The 23,958-nt window shown below is 41.2% G+C and overlaps 1 protein-coding gene across 1 annotated transcript; it reads right to left on the bottom strand.

Moving 5' to 3' along the window:
- Positions 1–7,418: 7,418 nt before the first annotated feature.
- tcima (transcriptional and immune response regulator a) lies at positions 7,419–11,647 on the bottom strand. The gene has a single exon (XM_020113787.2). It carries the CDS (start codon positions 8,302–8,304, stop codon positions 8,002–8,004), a length of 303 nt encoding a protein of 100 aa, XP_019969346.1. The 5' UTR covers positions 8,305–11,647; the 3' UTR covers positions 7,419–8,001.
- Between the last annotated feature and the right edge of the window lie 12,311 nt (positions 11,648–23,958).

The following is a 23,958-nucleotide window of genomic DNA, read 5'->3' as shown; positions in this document are numbered from 1 at the left end:
CAGCATGTCTGCAGGGCCGCCGGCCGCCCAGCCCCAGGAGGAACCTCCAGCGCCACACAGGAAAGGGCTTTTTCCAGAGCTGCCTGATGCACACACACAGTGCAACAGACAAATGCGAACAATAGAGGCCCCTCATCCTGACCAAGCCCTGGACATGACTCTGCTTGTAACTCCAGGGACTCATTGCACACAAACTCATGGAACACACTGTCCTGTCAGGGAGACGAGCGTTGCAGAGGTTACTGAAGCATTCAGAGGAAGACACAGCCCTCAGGGTATACACGCTATCTGCTTACACAGCACTAAATCACGCCAAGGTGCGTGGTCACATTAAGACTGGATGAGACCGGTTTCTGTTATTAACCTCAAGCTCAAGTAAAACAACATTGGAAACATGAAACTGCACAGCCAGCATGACCTGCTGCAGTCAGTGGTGATCACAAAGCCTCACTATCTGCTATCAACAAACAGCTCTGTGAGGAATCCTGCTGCACTTGAAGCTTTATACTGTATCATATCAAATGGACGACAGACAATAGAGTAAGGTCCAAAGCTGGTGAGCCAGTGTCCTCTTGCAGGTCACTCTATACCGTTCTGGTTTTCTGCTAAAAGGTTAGATTAACTCTAAGGTTGTCAGTTAATGCAAAACAAAAATGAACTCAGTGTTTTTGTTTAACCCTTGTTTAACTTAAATAGATTTGTATTTAAATGTCCAGAGTGTAAGATTTAGGTGAAAGGGATCTATTGGCAGATGAAATTTGAAGTAGAATAATCCTCATGATGTTTTCACTAGTATGTTTCATCTAAATTGTATGAATTGTAGTTTTCTTTACCCCAGAAAAGGCCCTTTATATTTAAATACTTTAATTTACATTGAGGGGACCCTCTCTATGGAGGCCGCCATGTTTTTTACATTAGTCCAGACTGGAACAAACACCTTTTGAGTTTTTATGACAACTGAAGCTACCACAGGTTCTTTTTCATGTTTGGAATGAGAGGGTGAGGTGAGGGGTGTTCAGCTGCAACATGCAACTTCAACACTAGATATCATAAAATTCTACACACTGTACCTTTAAATGAAAATCCATTTCTGTTCATATTTAGGAAATCTTTTTAGCATATTTGTTTATGTTATTATCTCTCGGATTTGTTTTGTGAAGCACTTTGTAACCTTGTATAGATAAGTACGGTACAAATAAAGTTATTATTATTTTGTAAAATGAATTGTGTGAATTGCACCTCACTTCCTTGGGGCAGCTGTCGAGATAAAGCAGGTCTTACAATAACCAGGTGACCGGCAGTTCGATCCCATTCCACGTGGCAAAGTGTCCTTGGGCAACATAGTAAACCCCAAAAGTGCCCCTGATGGCTCTGCAGTGAGTAAGTGATGTGTGATAGAGAAAGTGCTGCACATAGATGCACTGTATTACTGTGTGTGTGAATAGGTGAATGGCAAACTGTGCTGTAAATTGCTTTGAGTGGAGTCAAGATTAGAAACGCTGCTTGATAAATACAGACAGTTAACTATTTACTCCCTTTGATTGTGCTGTTCTCCTCAGTACAACCTGCTGAGGAGAGGTGTGCGTGCAGAAGCTTGGGAAGTTGCTGTCCTGATATTTTTGTGTTTCACACGCAATAAATCTCCCTGATTGGCACAACACACATCACGCAGGTTTTAGCAGTATGGCGTGTCAGCGCAGACTGGCCACTTTTGCATTAGTAAAGTATTATGGTTTGCAGGTTTGATTTGCTAAAGCATGCCAAAACATGAATCTGTTCAGACTGAAGTATGTGCAAACTCTCCAGCTTTGCATCCAGACAGACGCCCTTTTTTTGCACGCAGAACCTAGACTAGCCTCCAGACACCCAAAACAAAACAAATATTTAAACACGTGAGAGTGCTAGCTTGTCCCCACATTACACCTGCCAGATATCATCACGTGAAACCCTTCTGGTGTCTCTAGATCCTGCTGAACCTGTTCAAGCATGTTTACTTCTTGTTTTGAGCTCCATTTGGCCAATGAACAAGCAGACTCACATGCACAGTGTTTGACAGAAACAGACAAACATGCCAGATGCAGTTTAGTTTTTACACGTCACACTGTGTGGGTGGACTGCTGAATCAGCAGTGTCATAATTTGAAAAGAATGTTTTTTTGTCAATTAAGTTGGTTTATCCCTAACAACATTAAATGTGATCACAGGATGAGAGAGTACAACCTCCTCTTGGGGATTTAAGTTTTCATGGAAACTATTCTATTCCCTAGGAGCAGCAGCAGCATTTCTAGCATACATAGTCATATTATGTGTGTTCCACTCTGTGGCATCCATCTCCTGTTTGTCCATTCAACAAGCAGCTGCAGTGACAGGAAGGTTCCCTGTCCCTAAAAAATGTTTTGTTTAGGAAGTAGATGCAGCGTCACTGGGTCTACATGGTTCCCCTGTGGGTGCTGTACAGCTGGTAGGGGTCACCGTCAACGCACAGCACTGACGCAATGTGTACCGCTGTGATAATGTGAGGCTGGAGCAAATTGCGCACCAGAGTGAGGGCGAGTATGCAGAACACACCGACTCATCCAATAACAACAATGAGGGCCCTTCAGTCTGCACAAAGACAATCAGAGACTGCACATGTGCCACATTCCAGGATTCCAATTTTTGATGCAGAGGAATGTGTTTCATTTTCAGTCTCTCTCCTTTGTATTCCCATCATGAGCTAATCCGGATGATGCACGGGGCCTCTCTGGGAAAAGCTGTGAGTCAGACGGGCCGGCGCTTCAAGGAAAACCCCAGCACAGACAGTGCCCATTCTTTTTCCTGCGTTCTTCTCCTCACACAGTTGACCCTCTTCCTGGATCTTACATCACAGTCACCCTGCGACCTTTGATCTGTCCAGCCAACCAGCTGCTTTTGACACACGGTGGAGAATATAGGGCAGCGCTTTTGACTCAACAATCAAACACACATGAAGGTGGCAAGTTTGTCAGTGGGAGTTAAGGAGAAGGGTGCTTGAGGATTACACAGGATCTGAGTTTGAAATACTTTTCACGTCACTGAAGGCAGGCTCTGTTTTCCCTTTCGCTGTAATGACAGGATCGAGCAGATGGAGCCTGATGATTGAGCAGAATCATGTGAATAAGCCAACAGTTAAACTTGACTGGGGTTTAAACCAAAAACTAAATGACTTATGATGTTCCTATTGTGTATAACCAGATGGAGTTTAAGAGGAGGAAGATAATTCATGGAAGAACTTTGAAAATGTGTATCTATTTGTCACAGTGGCTCATAAAAACATTTTTTAAATGTCACAGCTATGTATCTCTACTCACTGAAATCTGCACCAACATGACATTTATTTTGTGGGCTGTACAAATTGGGTTTATGACGAATCTGTGTTGATTATAAAAGAGGGTCATGTTTTGAGGGAGTGTTGAAGGAAACAAATCAATTTCCAATACATCCAGTTTAAGATAGGGTTGGTAATCATAGAAAATCTAGCAAGCGCAGATGATTTTTCAGTGCAATAGATACACACCACCTTCTTCCCATTGTCCTTCTCGTCAAAGCTCTGCCCCAAAAACTCAGAAACGTTCACTGACAGACAACTGCTAAAGGGGACAGTTCTGTGACTCCCTCACTAACTTCTGATAATCGTCTCTGTCAGCGGTGTATGGCTCTCTGGCTGAAGACGCGATATACACAGTGAGAGCACAGGCAGGTAGTGACGACTCAAATTAGTTTATTACAGTCCTGCTAGGGCCACAGAATCCAGCTTTTTTTCAATTTCAGACCACTTGGTTTTTATTAATTGCAACAAATGATATAGAAGTGTTTCAGAAACAATTAGCAACCCTACCTTTAATTAAAAGAAACAGAGAAGTCATTAGGCTTCATCCTTTGAATACTATAGACAAGAGCATCTGCACAGCATGTCATGGCGATGCATTCAAATGTTGTTAGGATGTTTCACTAATAAAAATCAAAATATCAACCTGACAATGGGGCAAGAAAATGTGGGATTCAGCAAAGTCAGTAGGATTCATACACCGGGGGGGAATGAATGTATCAACAAAGTTTAGATGGTAATCCATCAGTTCATTGAAATCAACAGATCCACATTACTGTGAATATAACCCCACCTATGACCCCTCATGAACTCCTGTGCTGATAGTTATAGCCACTTTATAGTAATTGAATGTTTGAGCTCTATGTGTGAAATCATAGCAGCAGCTTGTGGGTGGCTGATAGTAACCTCCCTCCCTTATTTTGAAAAGCTTCTCAAAATATGCAGCGTGAGAAAATGTCTGTTTTGCTACATCTGATAAATGAAACAAATCATTTTAGTCACTGACGCTACAACTCTCTGACGTTTCTCCCTGGAAATCTCCTTCAGATGGTCTGATATTTAATTTAAAGCAGAAATCTATTTTTTGATGTGAGATTTGCCGAGTGGGCGAACCTCATCCATCAAATGAAACAATGACTTAGGTTGAGGGCAGTTGATTTTACAGCACGTCTTTCCAGCGAACCACTGATTAATCCTGAGGCTGTGTACAGCTCATGCGTAGTTCCTCATCACAGACCTCGGTTTGAACCAGTTTCCACCGGAATGGAGTTGACTGCCTCTCCCTGCACTGTAATCACTCATGTTGCACCGTCTAGTTTCTCTTCCCTCTTCCTTCATCTCACCCCCGCTGCCTGATTCTAAAGCAGACTAATATTTAACTTCTCCGGGAACAGGCCAGAGCTTGTTGTTGCTGCCCAAACAAGGAATAACAACACTGCATCCGTTTCTCTCTGTATCAGACAAAAGAAGCTGAAGAATTATAAATATTGTGCTCTTTAATCCACGTTTCAGGCTCCCTGCATTAAAGTATACAATTATTAAAAGGCATGTGAATAAATGTGAATTTCATTTAGAAGCATTATTATGTCATTGTGTCTTTTTCTAAATCTTTTTTTTTTTAAATTTTCATGTCAATCAAATGAATGTCTCTTGTCTCTTTGTGTTCTTATGCATCATTATAATTCTATTGTAAACACTTTTCCTACATCAGTTTCAATCATGCATATGTTCTTTCAACACTAAAGTTCTTTACACACCATTTGTCATTTTCTCACTTATATAATTTTACAGTACCCCCGCTCCACACACACACACACACACACACACACACCTCTGCCCTGTATCTTCCTCTCTCTGTAGTTACTGTCCTCCAGACTCGAAGGCTGTCTGCCACAGTGTCTGTTGACATCAAAGCCTTCGCCGTTTCTATGGCCGATGAAAGGCAGGAAGAGGGTGGGAGAGCATGGGCCCGGGTCCAGAGCTGCACACCACTGCCAACACAGCAAAGACAGCCAAGACAATTGCCTTGAATATTTAGCTGGCTTTTCCTTAACAATTGGATAACCCCTTAAAGGGGAAAGGGGACCACTAAAAAAAGCCCCCTGGTGTGAGATACACGAGCCAAACAAAAGGGACAACTGTGAGATAAAGGGGCAAAAATAGGCGGTGTGATTAACCGACTGTGACATGACTGTAAATTAAGAGATGGGTGAACTGTGACCTCTCAGACCTCAGGAAGATTAGCATTCATAGAAAAAGTTTATCACCCATGAAAACCAAATTTCATATGTAAATCTTCACTCTGCATCATAAAGCCATCTCTTTCATCAGTAATCCAACAAATATTTGGATTGAAACAGAGCTGTATATAAAGAAAATAGACAAATCTGACTTTTAATATAGTAACAACTTTATTTATAGCACACTTTTCAACACAAGGTACAAAGTGCTTCACAACGAGAAAGCAAAGGATTAAAATACAAAGTGCTGCATAAAAAATACTGAAGAAACTTAAACCAAAATGGTAATAATAACAATAATAAGAGATAAAAGACCAACAATAGCTTGTCACCTCAAGTAAACTCAGGAATATATCTTCCAAAAAAAGCATGTTTTTAGCTGAGACATGTAGGAAGACAATTTTACTTTATTTACTTGATCTCCATTTTGTATATTAATTCTATAATTTTCTTCTTTTTCCTCTTTCTAATTCATCTTTGGAAGAGGTGAACCTCTGAGATGTAGGGTGATTCATTTCTGGCGTGAGCAAAGGAACACTCCTTCCACCAGTGAGGTGATTATTCACCAGGGAGTTCCACACCTAAAGAGCGACTGATACTTGAGCTTCCCATATCTCTTCATGCGAGCAGCGCCTACAGTCAGAGGGCGTCATGCACAACAACAACCCAGAGAACTGGTTTGAGCCGGCAGAGGGACTATCAAAGCAAGCAGATTAGAAGGCTTTTACTCAAGTGATCCGTGAGTGTGTGTGTGTGTGTGTGTGTGTGTGTGTGTGTGTGTGTGTGTGTGTGTGTGTGTGTGTGTGTGTGTAGCTGAGCCTGTGTACACACCCTGCCACTGATGAAATACTGTCAAAACCACCAGAATGTAAGTGTTGGGTATAAATGTAGTGGTGGTTGCAGTGATGGAGGGGATTGTTTACCCTTCACGTGGAGGTAAAGAATCAGAAGCCCCTAAACCCTGTAATACTACTTAGACAGGCTCTTATCTAGAGAGCAGGGATGATTAAATAGCCAGCAAACGCCCTGCGCAAGTCGTCCACCACTCTACCCTCCCTCCCTCCCTCCCTCCCTCCCTCCCTCCTCCCAGGCCAACCTGAGCCAAACTGGCTCACGCCGGTCTGATGAAGCACACAACACAGCGAGGGAAACCACATCCTCCTCTGAGTAACCCTGCTCCCTTCAAATGCCCCCTACTGCATCAGAATACAGAACAATACAGGCTGAGGTGATGTCACCAATCCACCGTTAATCATTTATTGTCAAGAAGAAATCACATGAATCAACACTACAGCTCCTACGCTGCTCTGCTCTGTGTCCATCCACACAAAGAAAACACCATCAGTTCCCCTTTTCCATGGTGACTCCGACTGTTTAACTGCAGGGCTTTCCCTGAACAACACAGAGGTCGCAGCTGACAAAGGGCAGATGCTGGCTGAGTTGTATTTAGAAATTATTGTATTGATAAGACTGGATTTTGGATCCAGACTTACATATTTTTCAGAACAGAAGTTTAATTTTACACCAAAATTTCATTTCAAATAGCCAAACACCTCTGGGTCACTCTTTCCTTCTAATGCCTGAGGAAGCTTTTTACTTCCTCTCTTTTTCCATCCTCATGTTGTAACATCCTCACTCATCCTCAAATGATAAACCTCTGAGATGTCCCTATATTTTGTATCCTATGGATTTTAAACAGGATTGCAGAAACCAGAATTAAAACCTCAGATGCCAATTATATGAAGTAATCTGTCATAAACAGGGTTCACTAACCTGGTGTGACCACCAATACAAATCCACATAACACACGGGCAATAAGGACAAAGGATCTGCTTTTTTTGTAGACAAGAGTTCAATAATTTATTAAAAATGACAAATAAAGGAACATTATAAATGCAAATCATTGTGCTACAACACTTCAGTGACAAAAACACATTAGTGGCCACTATTGAGTTCTGCTCATATAACAAAGAGAAGCTGAGAGACAAGGCATGTGTTCAGGACAGGCATTCATGTAGACAGGTTCTTCGGCACTATAAAGTCTCATATTGCAGCTGTGCATCAGCATCAACACGATGATGTGCAACTGTGCACGGTCCAGCTCCACGGTCACGCATCCACAGGAATGCATTCATGAATTCAAGTCTCAAAAAGGAAGACGTGGATGCCCATCATATTCCCACTGGCTCCCTCTCGAGCCATCCGCTCCAGGCAGGACTCTCTGCTGTCACCTCCGTCCATGAGGCCACAGCTGAGGCACGGAGTCCTCCGGGCGGCCCGCATGGCTGCACACACTCCGCGCAGCTGCCGCGCCTTTCCAGGCGACGAGTGCTATATCACCCAGCACTGCGAGTGTTTTCATATTCGGCTCACACACGAGCCCGTAGACAGAGATTACACCCCGCTATAACACACGTCATCGCAGGTTGAGCAGCTGTCGAACCATGCCCGCGATCTGGAGGAACTTGTCCTTCTTGCGCTGCTTCAGAGCCATCAGGGCCCGGGACGTCTGCTCCGGGTCCTGGGTGTAGGAGAAGATGCTCCTCACTCTCTCCTCCGCCTTCATGTCGCCAGTTTTCTGGAAGAGCCTCATCAGCGCGTCCTGGTGCACGTTCTCGAAGATGTTGGCCACGGCCTTCTTGCGGTGCGCCGTGTCGAACTTGTTGCCGTGGACAGACGGGCTGACCCGGCGGCATTCAGAGGACGCGTATGTCGACATCTTTTGTTCTCTTTGTCTCTCCGGTGGTCGTCTTGTGTTTTCTGCTCCAGGTGAGCCCCTCCAACTCGCTGAGGATGAGTTGTCAGGCGCGCACTGCTTCGCCGGAGCGGCTTTGTTCTTTAGTGGCAGAGTCGAGTGAGTGCAGAGGAGCTGAGAGCTGCGCGTATTTATAGCGCTGCTGCAGGAGGTGTGCTGTGCCCGCCGGACAGGACTCACTCCAGCGGTGACATCAGCAGTCGTGGAGCAGACACAGGCGCCGCCTCTCGGAGCGCAGCGCCGTCGAAGGTGCGCCCCGGCTCTCCAAGAGCGCACGGCGGTCTGATGAAACCAGGGAGCAAAATGTCACTGCATCTCTCTGATGGAGTGGAGAAATCATTTTATACATGTTTATATTTCCCTCTTTTCCTTTTAAATCAATGTATTTGTCTATGTGTCATATGTATTTGTCTATGTGTAAGAAGTTTTCTTTATTCATTATTCGATGTTTGTATACAGTTGTCTCAATCTCCGGGAGTCCTAGTTTTCTGCAGCAGTACAATGACAAGAAGTATTAATTTAATTTATTTTTAAATATATTCTGCTACTGGGTATAATGCATCCTCTTAGTGTTAAATTTAACTTTTATATTATGGATTTATGACTGGTTATTATATTTTGCTGACATATTTTAGAGCATTTACAACAAACAATTGCTGACATTATGTCATACTGTCATTTCATATGTTTATATTTCTACCTTAAAATATTTCTAAAACCTAATTTACCAATGATATCTTAAAAGCATTGGAAATACTCAAGTAAAAGTTACGTTAACTTAAGAAACCTGGTATACATTGAATCCACCGCTGATCTACATTTAAATCAAGAGAAAGAAAACATATAACATTAATGATGGTGTCTGTGTGATGTATGATGTGTTGTTGCTATACGTGCAGAACACAGATGTAACCATTGAAACATGAAATCTTGGCTCATCTGAGTCATTCTTGCGTGTTCACTTGTTATTGAGGCAGTTTGATGACGAGGCAGACTGGTTTACAAAGCAGGAAATAAGGTAAATACAACTGCTAGTGTGTTCTCTCACAGAGAGACGTGTTTACTGTGAGGGTGAGTGCTCTTTTCCTGTTGGAACCTACAGCACCCTCTGAATACACAAAAAACTCATATTAATTTACCAGTAACTGTCTGCAAGGGTATTTTAAGAACAGAAATAATGTTGGAAGTTGTTTTTGCTGTTACAAGAATTGCTGCAGAAGATCATATCTTCCTTTTTTTCCAGTTACCAGCGCTAAAAATATTTCAGCTTGTATTTTGGCTGTCATATGAGAGGGTTAGTGAGTTGTGTTTACAAGTGGAGCTGACCTGTGGACCATGCAGCCTGCTGATCTGAGCTGATAAGGCCGTGAGGTGTTTCCCCTTGAGACGCAGCTCCCCACATAAACAACATGTGTCAACCTCATGTTGGTGTAACTGCATGTTTTCCTGAAAAAAAAAAGTCCCCATATACAAATGTGAGCGCAGGCTGGTGCCTTATATGGGAAAAGCTAGTCAGAAGCAGCGGCGACCACAAGTGGTTCAGGAAGCATATTTTTTCCTCCAGAAGTCTGCTGCAGAATGAAGCTCATCATGGTATGCCCGGCATGTGGCACTGCACTTTGTGTGCTGAGTCTGAAGTGAAACAATACCCAGATCTTAACCTCACAGCTTTGTTTTCCAGCTCTGTCGCCAGAGGATACCTGTCTTGTCTCGAGCTGGAATGACAGTTATGACTGGAGACAAAGAATGTCACCGCACTTCCACACAGAAAAAAGTGTTGGTTATAGTGGAAATGGCATATTTATGACCCCAGAGTTATTCCCAAAGGCACAGGAGACTAGCAATGCACAATGAGATTTCAGCAGAGAGACGGAAACTGGAGCCTTGAGCCGCTGACCCTGTCCTCCTGTCCACACCAAGCATTCTCGCTTTGTCATAACAAAAGGGACGCAAGTTTATCTGAGGTCAAAGTTCTGTTTTATTTTTCCCCATGGGGAGGGATTCTTCCGAGACACTTGGTTTACTCCCTCATACATCTCTCAATGATAAGACTCTAGACATCCATAATCACTTTCCCAAAATGTCCCTAAAATAGAGTCCAGGTCACAGATAAAGCTGTTTGTGAAGGAGGCAGCAAGTTGAGACGAGACGATTATCACAAGTTTGACTCCTGATTAAGTTACACAGTCAATGTTCATCTTTATCTATCTAGACCGACTTTCCCTACTCACTGTCTTAGTTTATGGCTGAACTGTTCTGTTCAGTTACAAACCTCACAGTTTGTGGTGTCACAGGAAGGTAACATAACGCAGCAGCAAATACTTTACAATATGCATCTGCTGAACCCAACATCGGCCGGTGAGCCAATACTCTCTCACAAGGATTTTGAATACCAGACACTATGACTATAGTAAACGTTCTGTATTCACACAGCACTTTTCTATTCTTCATGATCACTCAAAGTTTATTACAGTTTAGTTCATTCTATTGACCCATTCACTCACAGGACAGGGCCTTTCATGTCTCAGCTGGTGGTTTTAAACCAGCAGAAACAAAAATTTCCTCTGGGGTTCTTCTGTACATGCTCCCACTTACATAAGTAAACAAAACATATCCTTCCACTCATATGCTGATGAGACACAGTTATAACTTCCTCTTCCTCTGGTAAACTGCATTTTTGACATTAATAGCTGGATGTCCAAAAGCTGAATGATTGTTGTTGGTCCTAAAAATCAGAAACAATGTTTTCACATCTAAAATCTAATTCTCCTAGATACACTGATCAAGTCAGAAACCTTTGTGTTGCCTTTGACACAGATCTCAACTTTACAAATCACATTACCAGAACGGCATTTTATCATCTGAAGAGTATATCAAAACTTAGAACATTCACATCTCAATCTGACTCACAAATATTGGAATATGCATTCGTCTCAACCAGGTTAGGTTACTGCAACACCTTTTTTGCCAGTTTACCAAGACACACATTCGGACGTCCTTATACAAACATGTGCGTTTGAACATAACAGAATAAACATCAAAATCCTGTTCTCTGGAACAATTCGCCTGTTGACCTGTGGCCTGTCACAACAGTGTCAACTTTCAAAAGCAAACTTAGAACATTTCAGTTCTCTCGGGCCTTTGCCTGATTTTCTGTATCTACTCTGTTCATTTGTGATGCATGTTTCCTGTTCAGCTGCTGTGTAATTGTGTCTTATGACTGTATGTTGTATGTCTAATCGGTTGATGGATATGTGATGCTTTTGTTGTATGTATTATAACATAATTGTATTTGTTACTAAATTATACACCTATAAATCTGTTTATATCTGTATATTTCTGTATGGCAGGGGTTTCATGTGAAGCACATTGAGTTTCTAGGAATGAAACATTCATTTAACAAGCTTTATAAATAAAATAGTGTAAAACCGTCTCAGACTGGAAGGCCTTGAGCAAAGAATGTTGTTGAAACAAGTGAAGAGGACAACATTTGTACAAACAGAGCCCTCTGTAGTTCAGAAACACTGAATGATCAGTGTCGTGTTGTTGGGTGTTTGGACATATTGTGTTGTGGAAATGTCTCAGCGGCTGTTTGCTGTTCTTCTTGTGTAACCTGCCATGTCCCAGATATCCCCGAAAATTCCGCTAATCAGTGTGTGAGGTAAGCAGAAACTGTTTTATCAGAAGACGGCACACAGTTCTGCTGAAACTTTGTCCCTTGAGTTCACAGTTGATCATAAGATTCTGTGTTTAAACCCAACAGTGATATACAGATGTGGACTTGTTGGTATATGAGAAAGATATAAGTACAGGTAACATTTCCTGAAAGACAAAACTTTGCACCGGAGGTACAACATTACAAGGGGGTTAAATTAAATGACCCATCTTGGTGACCGTAACATTCAATCTTTGTGGTTACAGTAAGACAACATACAGTATGTGTTAATTTGATCCTGTTTATATCTGACTTACTGGAATCACACACAGCATGTCTGTTTGGCATATGACTCCTTGTGTAACACCAGCACAGTATAGTGTTTGTGAGTAACAGTGTTGCGGCGGGGTTAGAGGAGGCATATGAAGAACATTAACACAGCTCAAATTGAACTAACCGTGGGTGTCATGTCTGGTTGCTTGACGGTAACACAAGTAAACTCTGACCCAATAAAAAACAGCTATGATTAGAAATTGTATTGAGTAATAGCAGCGTGCAGGCGGGGGGTTCAGATGAGGCCATAAAACTAATGAATCCAGGAAAATAAGACTTTGAAATGATGTTTGCAAAAGGCAAATTTCCCAGAAAACAACATTTGAACTGAAGTTCATGGTGAGACATTACAAGCATGCAGGCAATAAACACAGCATGGATGAGACTTTCTTAGTATTAATCATCAGAGGAACACTATAAAATGGATTTAATTCAACATAATGCATGAGGTGCTATAAGCCTTCTTTTGTTTTTATGTCTCACTCATTTCTTACTCATGTGCACTAACGTGAAATGCAGTTATGATTAAAAGTTTCACCACCTCGGATTAAATGTTCTTAAACCTACACAAAGGCTTTGGAGGAGTCACCACCTTTTTTTTTTTAAAACAGGGTGGAGCATGTTTCACAACCTGCTGGGGTGAGCAGCATCAGAGCCACAATAGACCAGGCGGCAACACTTGCACGCAAAGCAGAGTTCATGTTTCCTCTTGGCTTTCCTCGTCTCCTCCCTCCCTCCCCCTGATCTGCCCCCCCTCGGGGACCAGCCTGTGCATGCAGATTAAATGACCCAGCGCTGAGCCAGCGTGGACTCCGCGGCTACACAAGGTACCATTACACTGAACCGGCTCAATCTGGCTGCGGCTCGGTTCACGGCTGGCTGCGCTACAGGGGCCCCAGGCCAATACCACTGTACATCTGTCCACGTGATGCTCCTCAGTCAGGAGCCTGAACTGTGCCTGCATGTCCAGGCCCCACTGTATCAGGTGGATCATATTAAGGTCATCTGTCTGCAGGTTGGAGGGGAGGGGGAGGTCAAGAGGACGGTCAACCAGAACAAAAGGTTGAGGTCTCTCTTTACGCCTCCCAGGTTGATGGATAGTTGAAGCCCTGCTGCTGCAGCTTTAGCTGTTTGTCATTGTTTACATATAGTAGCTATAGATATGGTAGTATAGTTGGTAAATTGTTTCTGAAACACTTTTATCTTATTTGTTGAGATCCTCTTCTTGTCCCAAAGCCAGTAATAAACACAGTGATAAGGACTGCAACAAACATGACCAATCACTTCATTGTGAGCGAACATGAATTGGCTGGCGTGTCATTCTGTACACTGCTGAAGCCGAGAAGTTGCAGTTGTGCACGATCATGGTTTTTGGGGCCATAGTTGGTGTGATAGGAGTGTGTGGGATGTATCCGTAGCATTTTCTCAAAGTGTACCGAGCTCTTGCTAGCCTCTCCAGGATTACAGCCCTAACTTTAAGTCCTGACTGAAATTGTTCAACAGACATGTTCCCCAGAAGATGAATCAAAATGACACCAGCATGTCAAAGGTTCCTACACAACATTTCATACAGACATCCATGTTGCCATGACAGTAAGAAAACAGTAAGAACTGAGAAGTGGGTGGAGGTTGAGGGTCACCATAACACTGCAGCAACAAACAAGCAGTGAGTCAGTGCATTTGATGAACTGTGCTGCTATGGAGGCAGAAACAGTCTGCAGCAACTGGGTGAGTCTCATGCTCTGCTGAGTAAACTGGAAAAAGACAAAGTGTTATCATTTTGCATCTGATATTCTGGAATTAGGTGTGTAGGTGGTAATTTGCGTTACTTGAGTTAGTTTTACACACAGTTGTTTTATGGACAGCTGAAACACTCTATAATCATCAGTTTATATCCTCCTATTTATGATTCATTGACTCAGCCGGGCTGTACTTCAGTCTGCTGACTCACACACTGACACTTGGAGCTTCCCAGTATGACCACAGGCGCCTGCCGTCGCCAACTACCTTTCCAGTGCCACAGCACAGGGACGGATGTGAGAAGGCCAAATGTGCTGACCCCATATTAAGTTAACAATACAGGAGGGGACCACATGCATTGATGTGGTTTGGTCCGGCGCCAGGTAAAGGAAAGTGCTGGAGCCGGTTAACTGCAGGCCCATTGTTCATCGTGGCGGGAAGGCAAGGTCATATCGGAGGGACCGGAGGGGGGACATGCAAGTCTGAATTGATGAACAAGGCATCTGCTGCAGCAGTCCTGACAAATCTGAGAGAAATAGAGCTTTGATAGGAAGTGTCACACTGAATGTACTTGTGTGTCCAGTGTGTGTTTTGTGTTGCTTTGTAGTAACACTTAAAGGTACAGTGTGTAGAATTTAGTGATATCTAGTGATGAAGTTGCATGTTGCAGCTGAACACCCCTCACCTCACCCTCTCCTTCCAAACATGAAAAAGAACCTGTGGTAGCTTCAGTTGTTATAAAAACTCAAAAGGTGTTTAGTTTGTCCAGTCTGGACTAATGTAAAAAACATGGCGGCCTCCGTAGAGAGGGTCCCCTCGATTTAAATATAAGGTATTTAAATATAAATGGCCTTTTCTGGGCTAAAGAAAACTACAATTCATACAATTTAGATGAAACAACCTAGTGAAAACATCATGAGGATTATTCTACATTAAATTTCTGCCAATAGATCCCTTTCACCTAAATCTTACACACTGGACCTTTAATGAAAAAAAGACCAACTGAAATGTATTGTTTTTGAATAAAGCATCTGCTTCACTAACATACAGCAGGAGCTGCATTTTACATACAGGTGTTATGAAAAATAAATACTGAAAAGAACAACTAGATAATTCGGAAAATTATAGTGATTCACTTTCTGTCTTGTGTTTTATGCAAAGATGATACCATGTCTGTATGCTAAATATAAAGCTATAGCCAGCATCTCTATAGCTTAACTAGCAGGGAATACAGCCAGGCTAGCTGCTTCCTGTTGGATATTAATAAATTCCTGCTGTTAAGTGGCATGTCAGTGAATAAAAGAGCTAAACATGAGCTACTTAATATGGCAGTCTTGTTAGCAAACAGTTGCTCATTTATACATCCAGTCATTGTAGAGCTACGATGTTCCCTTGATATAATGTTTCTGTCAGTGTGATTGATATGATATTACCCTTTTATATCTTTATATGCTCCACTATATGTTCACCAGCTAGTCTACACCATAGACTGTATATCAAGATGGGCGCTGGATCTCCAGTTCATCCAATGGTACAAAAATGTGGCAAAAAATATCGAGCGCTGCCGTCATGCGATGATAATGTCATGTGGAGTTTGTGCAGTAGCGATCAGGGGTGGAGGTGCAGTATCAAGGTTCTTCCAACCAATCGTGAGTCAATCTCATCTTTGTTTAGCATCAAATAACTAATTAAAGCTAAACTTACCGGAATCCTTGACATTTGAACATACACTAATGTGATTAGTGCTACCTAAAATTATATCAATTTGACGTTAAATTTATACAGTTTGATCCATGTCCTATTTACTAACGAAAGCAGGGTTTATGGCCTATTCTGTTGCAATTTGGCTTCACCTTAAAGCTGTCATATCATCCATCTTTATATACGATTCATTGTGTCTACGTCTTTTTGCAATTGGTGTTAACAGGGTAGTTTTCTGCTATGATTTTACAAGTGTTACACTGTAACCTGCTGCTCAACTTAAGAAAGTGAATCAACATATTTCCCAAAATATCATTCAATCTCCTTAAATTTATTTCAACACCTGCAGTATGTGTGTAAAATGTAGCCTTAGACTGCTTCTGATTGAAAGTCATAAATGTTGGTTACTGCTCCAGTGTTTCAATAAGAGGCAAATGAAAACATACAGGGACAACTCAGGAAAGATGGCTGTGTAATGTGGTAAGCAACCTTTTTTAGTCTTAACTTAACTTTGGAAGTAGACACTAAAGAAGTGTCTGATTTCATGAAAGTACATTCCAACACTTAGGAGTGACAGACCGACTCAGACACTTTACACTTACACAATTAGATAGACTGCTGCTGAGACAGAGAGGAAATCAGCACTTATGAAATACAAAGCACCTCGTATTTACCATCATTAGATATTAACTAAACTGAAGTGATACTGACTGAAAGGCCGGGAAACTTTGAGAGTTCCTTCCTGCCAGAAAATTCCAGTATCTGGTCTCCAAAACATAAATCAACAGCAAACATTATGTTTACCTTGGAATACATTGATAACTCATTTACAATATAGCTGAGACACAAAGACATTATGAGACACAAAGAAAACCAAATGCCTTAGGAACATGAAAGCTAGAGGTAAAATAACTTACAATATAATAACAATATAAACAATATTATATTTATATTACAATATAAACTTGAATTGCCCGAAGGATTGAGATGAGCTTTAAATTTGTTAGTATTTTATTCCAGGTGTATGATAAGAAAAACTGGAGCTCAGTAAAAATCATTTGAGCATGTAAGGTGGTAAACAACAGAGAGGGGGGGATTCAACCTCGGCATATAACCCGCAATGATTGTAATTGAAGTTTTCAAGTGAAAAACAGCATTCAACAGTTTCAGGGTTGCAGGCTGAAGCATGCGTGTAGAAAAAGTCACCATAATCTAAACAGAGAGTCAAGTTCCCTCAACAAACATTTTCTGGGAATTTTAAGGTGACGCAAGATTAGACACAGGATATTTAAAAGTTCTCTTCTCATCAATCCAGATTGAACTTTGTGACTCTTTCAATGTTTGTAGTATTCGTGGTAGATATGATGAAGTAGCTATATCACGAGTATTTTAGTTTGCATTAAGAGGTAGTCTATGATCACTGAGTGCAACTTAGCAAAGTAGACAAACAAAGAGGAAGGGATTTAACAGCAGCATGTGCAGTATCCACATTACAAAATAGTGTCATCAGCTTAAAGATGAATACTACATGGTGTAGATCTGTTTAGTAAGACATGTCTGTAAAATGCATTAGTCGTGAATCTAGACATAAAAGGGGAAGCTGATCTTTTAGGTAATTCAGTGCATGAGCTCAGATGGGGTTTAAAAGTGCTTAGTGTGGTGGCCTGGATGTGGAAACGAGAGCCACGGCTAGTTTCTGCTTCAGGCTGGTTCAAACCGGTCTGGTGGTTGGCGAGAGAAATCAGTCTTGTGGATGAGTGCGCTCACCACTAGGGTCTTCTCTATCTACAATAATAGAATAGAGGATGCTGGTGAGAGAGGAGGATAAACAAAATGCAAACCTCTTATCGGAGCGTGGGCTGCTTTACCTTACGTGAAACGCATCGTAAAATATTTGAGGGAAGACGGAGGGAAACACTGGAATTAGGTCAACAGTCACTCCATCTCTACAGCATTATAGAGAACCACTCAGCGTGCAAACAGCAAACACTCATGGAGTCATAAGGTTTAGGATGCAGCAGAGAGGAGCGCTGACTGTAAAGTCCATGTTTTGCAGCAGAATGGACAGCAGGGGAGGCATCATCCACGTGCTCCAGTCTGGGGTCGCAGCAGCACGTGGCGTAAATAAATGACAGCCATGTGTGAGCTTATACAGCTCGCACCGTCACCCTCAAGCTGTCCGCAGCATTTCTGCAGCCAGCATCCACTCCGAATATCACATGCACACTACAGTTCTTCTGACAGATGTAATATTATGCAGCAATTTAGAAATGACTGTTCGGACAACAAAGTCGAGAGTGGCTCAAGGACATCGACATAAATATGCAGACTTTTTAAGTTTATGTGAAGAGATTTATTGCAGAGATATACAGCATGACGGAGCAAACACAAACATAAGTGATGGATCTACCTGCAGGCAGCACGGTCAGTGTTACATATTTAGGTTAAAACATGCTCTGAATATCCCCCAGCAAGAGTAAAGGCTGTTTTTGTGTGAAATATTCTCCACTAGATTATCATGAGGAGCGTTTTTTGTCAGGTTAAAATATCATTTTCTAGTTCACTTTGGTGGGAAACTGAAGGTTGGATGACTTGGGGCACGACTTTGTCAAATCCCATAAGCTGCAAATCTCTGCTTTTCATGTTATTTGCTGCTTAAGTGTCCAGAGCAGCTTTCATCAGTGGTGAATTGACTGAGCACATGGGTTAGGGTAAAGTTTATATTAATACACCATTATCAGATTGTATCCTCAGCATTAAAACACTATTCTATATTATTATATTCCCAGTTGTAATTTTGAAGCACAAGTGTTTTAAATCTGTGCTATTTTATATTTCCACATCTCTACATCTCAGAAAGCTAATATTTTAGTTTTCATTCCACTACTATTCTATTTGAAAGCTACATTGGAGCATGTAGTCATGTAATGTTTAGTCACTTTGATTTGACACTAATTTTACACTGATAAACTGAAATAAATTAGGATGCATCCATGTAGATGAAATGCCCTGCTCTGCCAAACAGTTGCATGTAGTTATTGTGACTTGCTACATCTGGTCAGGTTAAAGTTGTGAAAGCACAAGCATCTTTACCTTTGTTAATAGTTAAGAATATAAGCCACTCTTCAACCAGGTACTAACAGCTGGTATTTGAACACACCAGTAATAATAATAATAATATGAATAATAATATTAATGCTCTACCAAAGAATATCTTAGGGGTTTCAGAAGTCTGACAGGGTTGGTTCCTTTACTGCTTCGCTGCCACTTACATTTACTCACTAAGCTAATGCTACTTTTACCTCGGTACCCAGAAAAATGCAATATACAGCAATATGACAGCATAATATGCAAAACTCAATAATATTTTATTTGTATAGTGCAACATCACAATAGACGGATACAGAATTATAGAGAACTTTAACAGTTCCTACAATGAGCAAGCACTGTAGAAAGAATTTCTTTTGATGAATATCTACATTCCGTAACTATTTCTTTAGACAGGTATAGGGAAACAGGTGGAAGCTAGTGAGCATCATCCTGTAAACCACTTATATCTCCTGTTGGGTCAAAGGTCAAGGTCAAAATGAAGCCCAGCTCTGGTCTTAATCTGTACAGCATGGTGGCAGTACTGATTCATCTTTAATACTTTTCTGATAAAGATCTAATGAGTGAAACTGTTAGTGTAAAGTCAGTGCAAGTCATGAGACGTTTTGTTCTTTAAAAAGAAACAGTTAAAAGAGTACACTAATGAAGTTTTAAAATGGATTTGAACTTGTTCCACAGCGGTGCAGAGATATGGATCTTGGCCTGCAGGGAAATTGGAAAATGTTGCAGCCTGATTCATCTGTGATGATCAAGGTCAGAGCAGGAGAGTGGAAACAGACCGACTGCAGTGTTCCTGGCACGGCTCCATCAACAAACACAGTTTACACTGTCATACTTTCTGTGTGCAAACAGTAATGTCACTTTTTTTTCAGTCACGCGAGCCAGCTGTGCTCCCACCACCTGCCTGTAACATCCTGCAGCAGACACTGTTGCTCAATCCAGCTCTGGTTTTCATTTAATTAGAAGTTTTTACAAAGAAATTACAAATCTGTCTCATCTGGAGAGCGAGTGAATCTCCTGTGATCACTGACCCACCAACTATTCAATGTTATAACACTGCTTAAAAAAAATATTCTGTAAGAATTCATTCATTTAACATGTGTTTAACACGATACAACACGTGTAAATGACTTGTTGTGAGAGACTTGTTATTTGTGCATCATGTGAGGGCCCCCTGCAGGCGGTTCAGGTTCACTACCAGCTGGTTGGTTATGATGTGAAGAGATCGCCCTCTAGTGGCGATGCTGCAAAGTGCAAACTTGACATGATGTAGAGAAGAACAATGATTCAATGTGAGGTCATCTATTCTGAGTCACCATCAGTGGTCACCTGTGATATAAAAACAGTCACGCTGAATCAGATCATAGACACATTGTCAGTTTAATAATAAATCCCCCATGATGTGATGATACTGAAAATCTGAGATCTGAGTGGGAATGAAAATCGCCCAATAAAACAGTTGAGCTCATGGGATCACTTTCATTTATCAAATACACATGTTACTAACATATAAAGTTGACATCTATGGAAAGTCATTGTGTGTGTGTGTGTGTGTGTGTGTGTGTGTGTGTACGATGGCTGCCCCTGTAGCTTTTCTTTTCTGCTCACCCTTGAGAACAGACAGTGGTGATAGGTCTCTCACTTTAGTTTGAAGAAGTACAACCAAAGTAAAACCACAATAAACTTAAACCAAATGTAGCCTACAAGTACATTTTAAATAGAATCATATATACTTTATTATATGATCATATTTTGTTGAATAAAGTTGATTATATTTTACATATTAATTGTGAATCTTTTTTTTTTACTTTTTTTTACCTACACTAATTCTAGATAAAACACACAAATTATCAAGGTTCTCTTATTTTTAATTAAAATTTCTTTCATAATTAATGAAAATAAAAATCCTCTCGGGCCTCATTTGTGTAATTTGCAGTTAATGCCACAGTCTCAGTTTGGTGATGACTTGTACTTTGCTCTTTATTAGTGCAGTGTTGGTTTGACCAGCTTGTGTGTCCTCCTTTGTGTTGCAGCTCAGGTTTCTGAATTTTTCAAATCCAACCACCTGCCTCCTGTGGAATGTTTGACTGGTTAATGATTATTGATGTGTGCCATATTGCATATTAAGAGGTCATTCATTATTAAAAATGAAAGTAAATTATAATCATTCAATTACTAAAATAATATGGTCAAAAGGGAAAAAAGGCTCATCATGAGAGGTCTTGTTGTAATATGATCATTTAAAGTCTATCTGTTTTTACAAGTAGACATTTCAGTGACATTTCAGGAAATCTCAGTCATGTGTGACGTTCAGATTGTTTTTTGTGGCTTTAATATTTTTAATCATTAACAGAACAAGATTACTAATCAAGGAACTTTATCTCCATGAATTCAAGCAGAAAGTCTAATGAAACATTGATTACACATTAACACCTTAAATGAACATCAGAAATTCACTTTCTCATTCCCAGCACAGAACACTCACTAATATCAGGCACAGTTTATCCTAGTGTCAGTCACATGGGACACTCAGGGTTGCATTTGGCTATTTCTGTGAAATGGACAATCAATCTAAAATACCAAACTAGCTTCATGTAGGAATAAACATTAGACGACGTAAAAAAAAATACATCTCATAGAAACTCAAAGAGTGTGGAGGACCTCTGACGTACCACAAGGGGCAGCAGAGAGTAACTGAATTGAAAAGGAGGGAAGGATTCAAGAGACAGAAAATCTGTCGAAATCTTCAAAAAGTCCTCAAGCACCACCTCTTCAATATAAAGCCTTTGGCCTCAGTTAATGCTCCACCCTGCTGCTAAATTCAGTCCTGTTTTGTATTGTTACTTTTTTCTTTTCTCTTCTGTCTTGTCCTCACAAACTTGTGTAAAGCGTCCTTGGGTCCTGTGATAGGCACTATATAAATTCAAGCCATTATTATTATTATTATTAGAAAACACAGCACAACTGTTTATTTCTGTATTTGCAGCCACAGTGTGAAGCTTAACACCCACACCCAAATAATGTAGTTCAGATCAAGTTGTGATCACACGTGCATGCACTTCTTCACACTTTTCACACTAACAGGTCACACATCCAGTAGGATACCTACTGCTGTAAATAACATGTTTTGATGTTTTTCAGCTGCTCAGAAAGTATGTACTGTAGTTCATGATGGACGACAATAGGGAAGGCAAAATCTCTCCTGTGGTTAACAGTGGAATAGGTCATAAACTATCTATGGTGAGACATGGGACAAACATTTAAAACACATCAAATACAATTCTTCATATGGCTTCTGTCTGCGATTGGTCGGGTGGATGTCAGCGGGATCTCGATGTCGCTGACGTCACCAATGCAAGATGAGAGAGAAAGTGTGTTCAGGACGTGCAGAGACATGTGGTCTATCTTTATATACAGACTATAGCTGCTTCAGGGCCGCCTCCTTCAAAGGACCTCTCAGGAGGCTGCTTGTGCGAACCAGGGGAGAGTCCAGGAGTAATTGTGCATTCATTAGGTGTCGGAATAATCTGAAAAGTTCATCTCCAGCAAACAATGTGAACAAACAATAGAGCACAATGACTTAGAAAGGGTTCTCAGGATTTTCCAGAGAGTCCAGGGAAGTAGTAAATGGTCTGTATTTGTAGTAGCTGAGGAGCTGACTGAGTGTGACAGGAGTGAGTATAAGTGGATGATCCAGGCAGATGGAGAAGACAGGGTTAGTAGACAAGCAGACAGGTGCAAAAAGACAAAGCACTCAAAATAAGACAAGCAAGAGTCGGTCAGAAAATGAATACCATGGGGGATACAATGTTCTGGCTAAGGCGCAGTGATCTGACTGCATGCAGGCCAAGAGCTGGTTACCTGATGAGCGGCAGAGGCAGAAGTAGATCAGAGGAAACCAGAGGACACACCCTGCCAGTAGCACACATGTATAGAAAGATAGGAACAATGCGGAGAAGAGACAAACACACATAAATGCCTCAAACCAGGAAGACAACCAATACAAACAAATCTCATCTAAGGGGAGGCAGTAGCTCAGGCCATAGAGACTTGGCTTGGGAACCGGAGGGTGGCCGGTTGAAGTCCAGCATGGACTAAAAGTATGGAAGGTGGACTGGTAGCCAGTTCACCTCCTGGGCACTGCCAAGGTGCCCTTGAGCAAGGCACCGAACCCCCAATTGCTCCCATGGCTGCCCAATGTGTTCCGTGTGTTCACACCATAGACTGTATATAAAGGTTCACACAGATGGGTTAAATACAGAGGTCAAATTTCCCCATGGTTGCATGCTGTGTGTGGGACCATAAAGAGGAATCTTGATCCTTAAAATAATGCTTATATGCTTAGTCAAGAAAGACTAAACCAAATAAGAAGTTTAAAATTTTTTTTGTCTGTGTACACAAAACCTGATATTACTTATTTCTCTGGCAGCTTCACTGTTCTTCAAAAACGATTAAAAACAGAGTGCTGCACTGGATGCTGTTTTATCACAGTCACTATGAGCACTGTAGTTTATTAACCACACATACACCAACCACCCTGCTGTTGTAACAGCTCACTGTTGAGTGTGAATCCACAACTGAAATAGATCACCAGTAATTAAAACTTCATTGAACAATGAAACTCTGTATTCCTGATGTTCGTGTTCATGTTTAATTTCAGTAAAAGCCATTGGGCTGGGGCTTAAGTGGAATAGGGAAGCTGACAAGTACTAGGTCATTGATTGCATTGTACTGTTGATTTTCTTTGTAACAACTCTGTGTAATGTTTTTACATGTGCACTGCTTTAATGACACACAACAAAAATGTCTCTCTCTCTCTCCCTCTCTCTCTCTTTCTCTCTGAGAGAGTTTGAATCTGTGGTAGGTTTTTTTCCAGTAAATGAGGAAGTTTTCTTTTCCCCACAGTTGCCAAAGTCTTAACTCATTGTGGGAATGGTTGGGTTTCTCTATTTTGGTCTTGACATTAACATGTTAAATGCCTTCAGATAATGTATGTTGTGATTTGGGTAGAGCCACATGATATACAAAATAAATAGATTTCTCCTCTCAGCTTCTGATTATGTTTTTGGAAACGCTGTGTT

This window comes from Paralichthys olivaceus, chromosome 4 (genome assembly GCF_024713975.1).
Source record: "Paralichthys olivaceus isolate ysfri-2021 chromosome 4, ASM2471397v2, whole genome shotgun sequence".
NCBI classification, from domain to species: domain Eukaryota; kingdom Metazoa; phylum Chordata; class Actinopteri; order Pleuronectiformes; family Paralichthyidae; genus Paralichthys; species Paralichthys olivaceus.
Note: the sequence above shows the minus strand (reverse complement) of the source record. Positions and strands in the feature narration are given on the sequence as shown.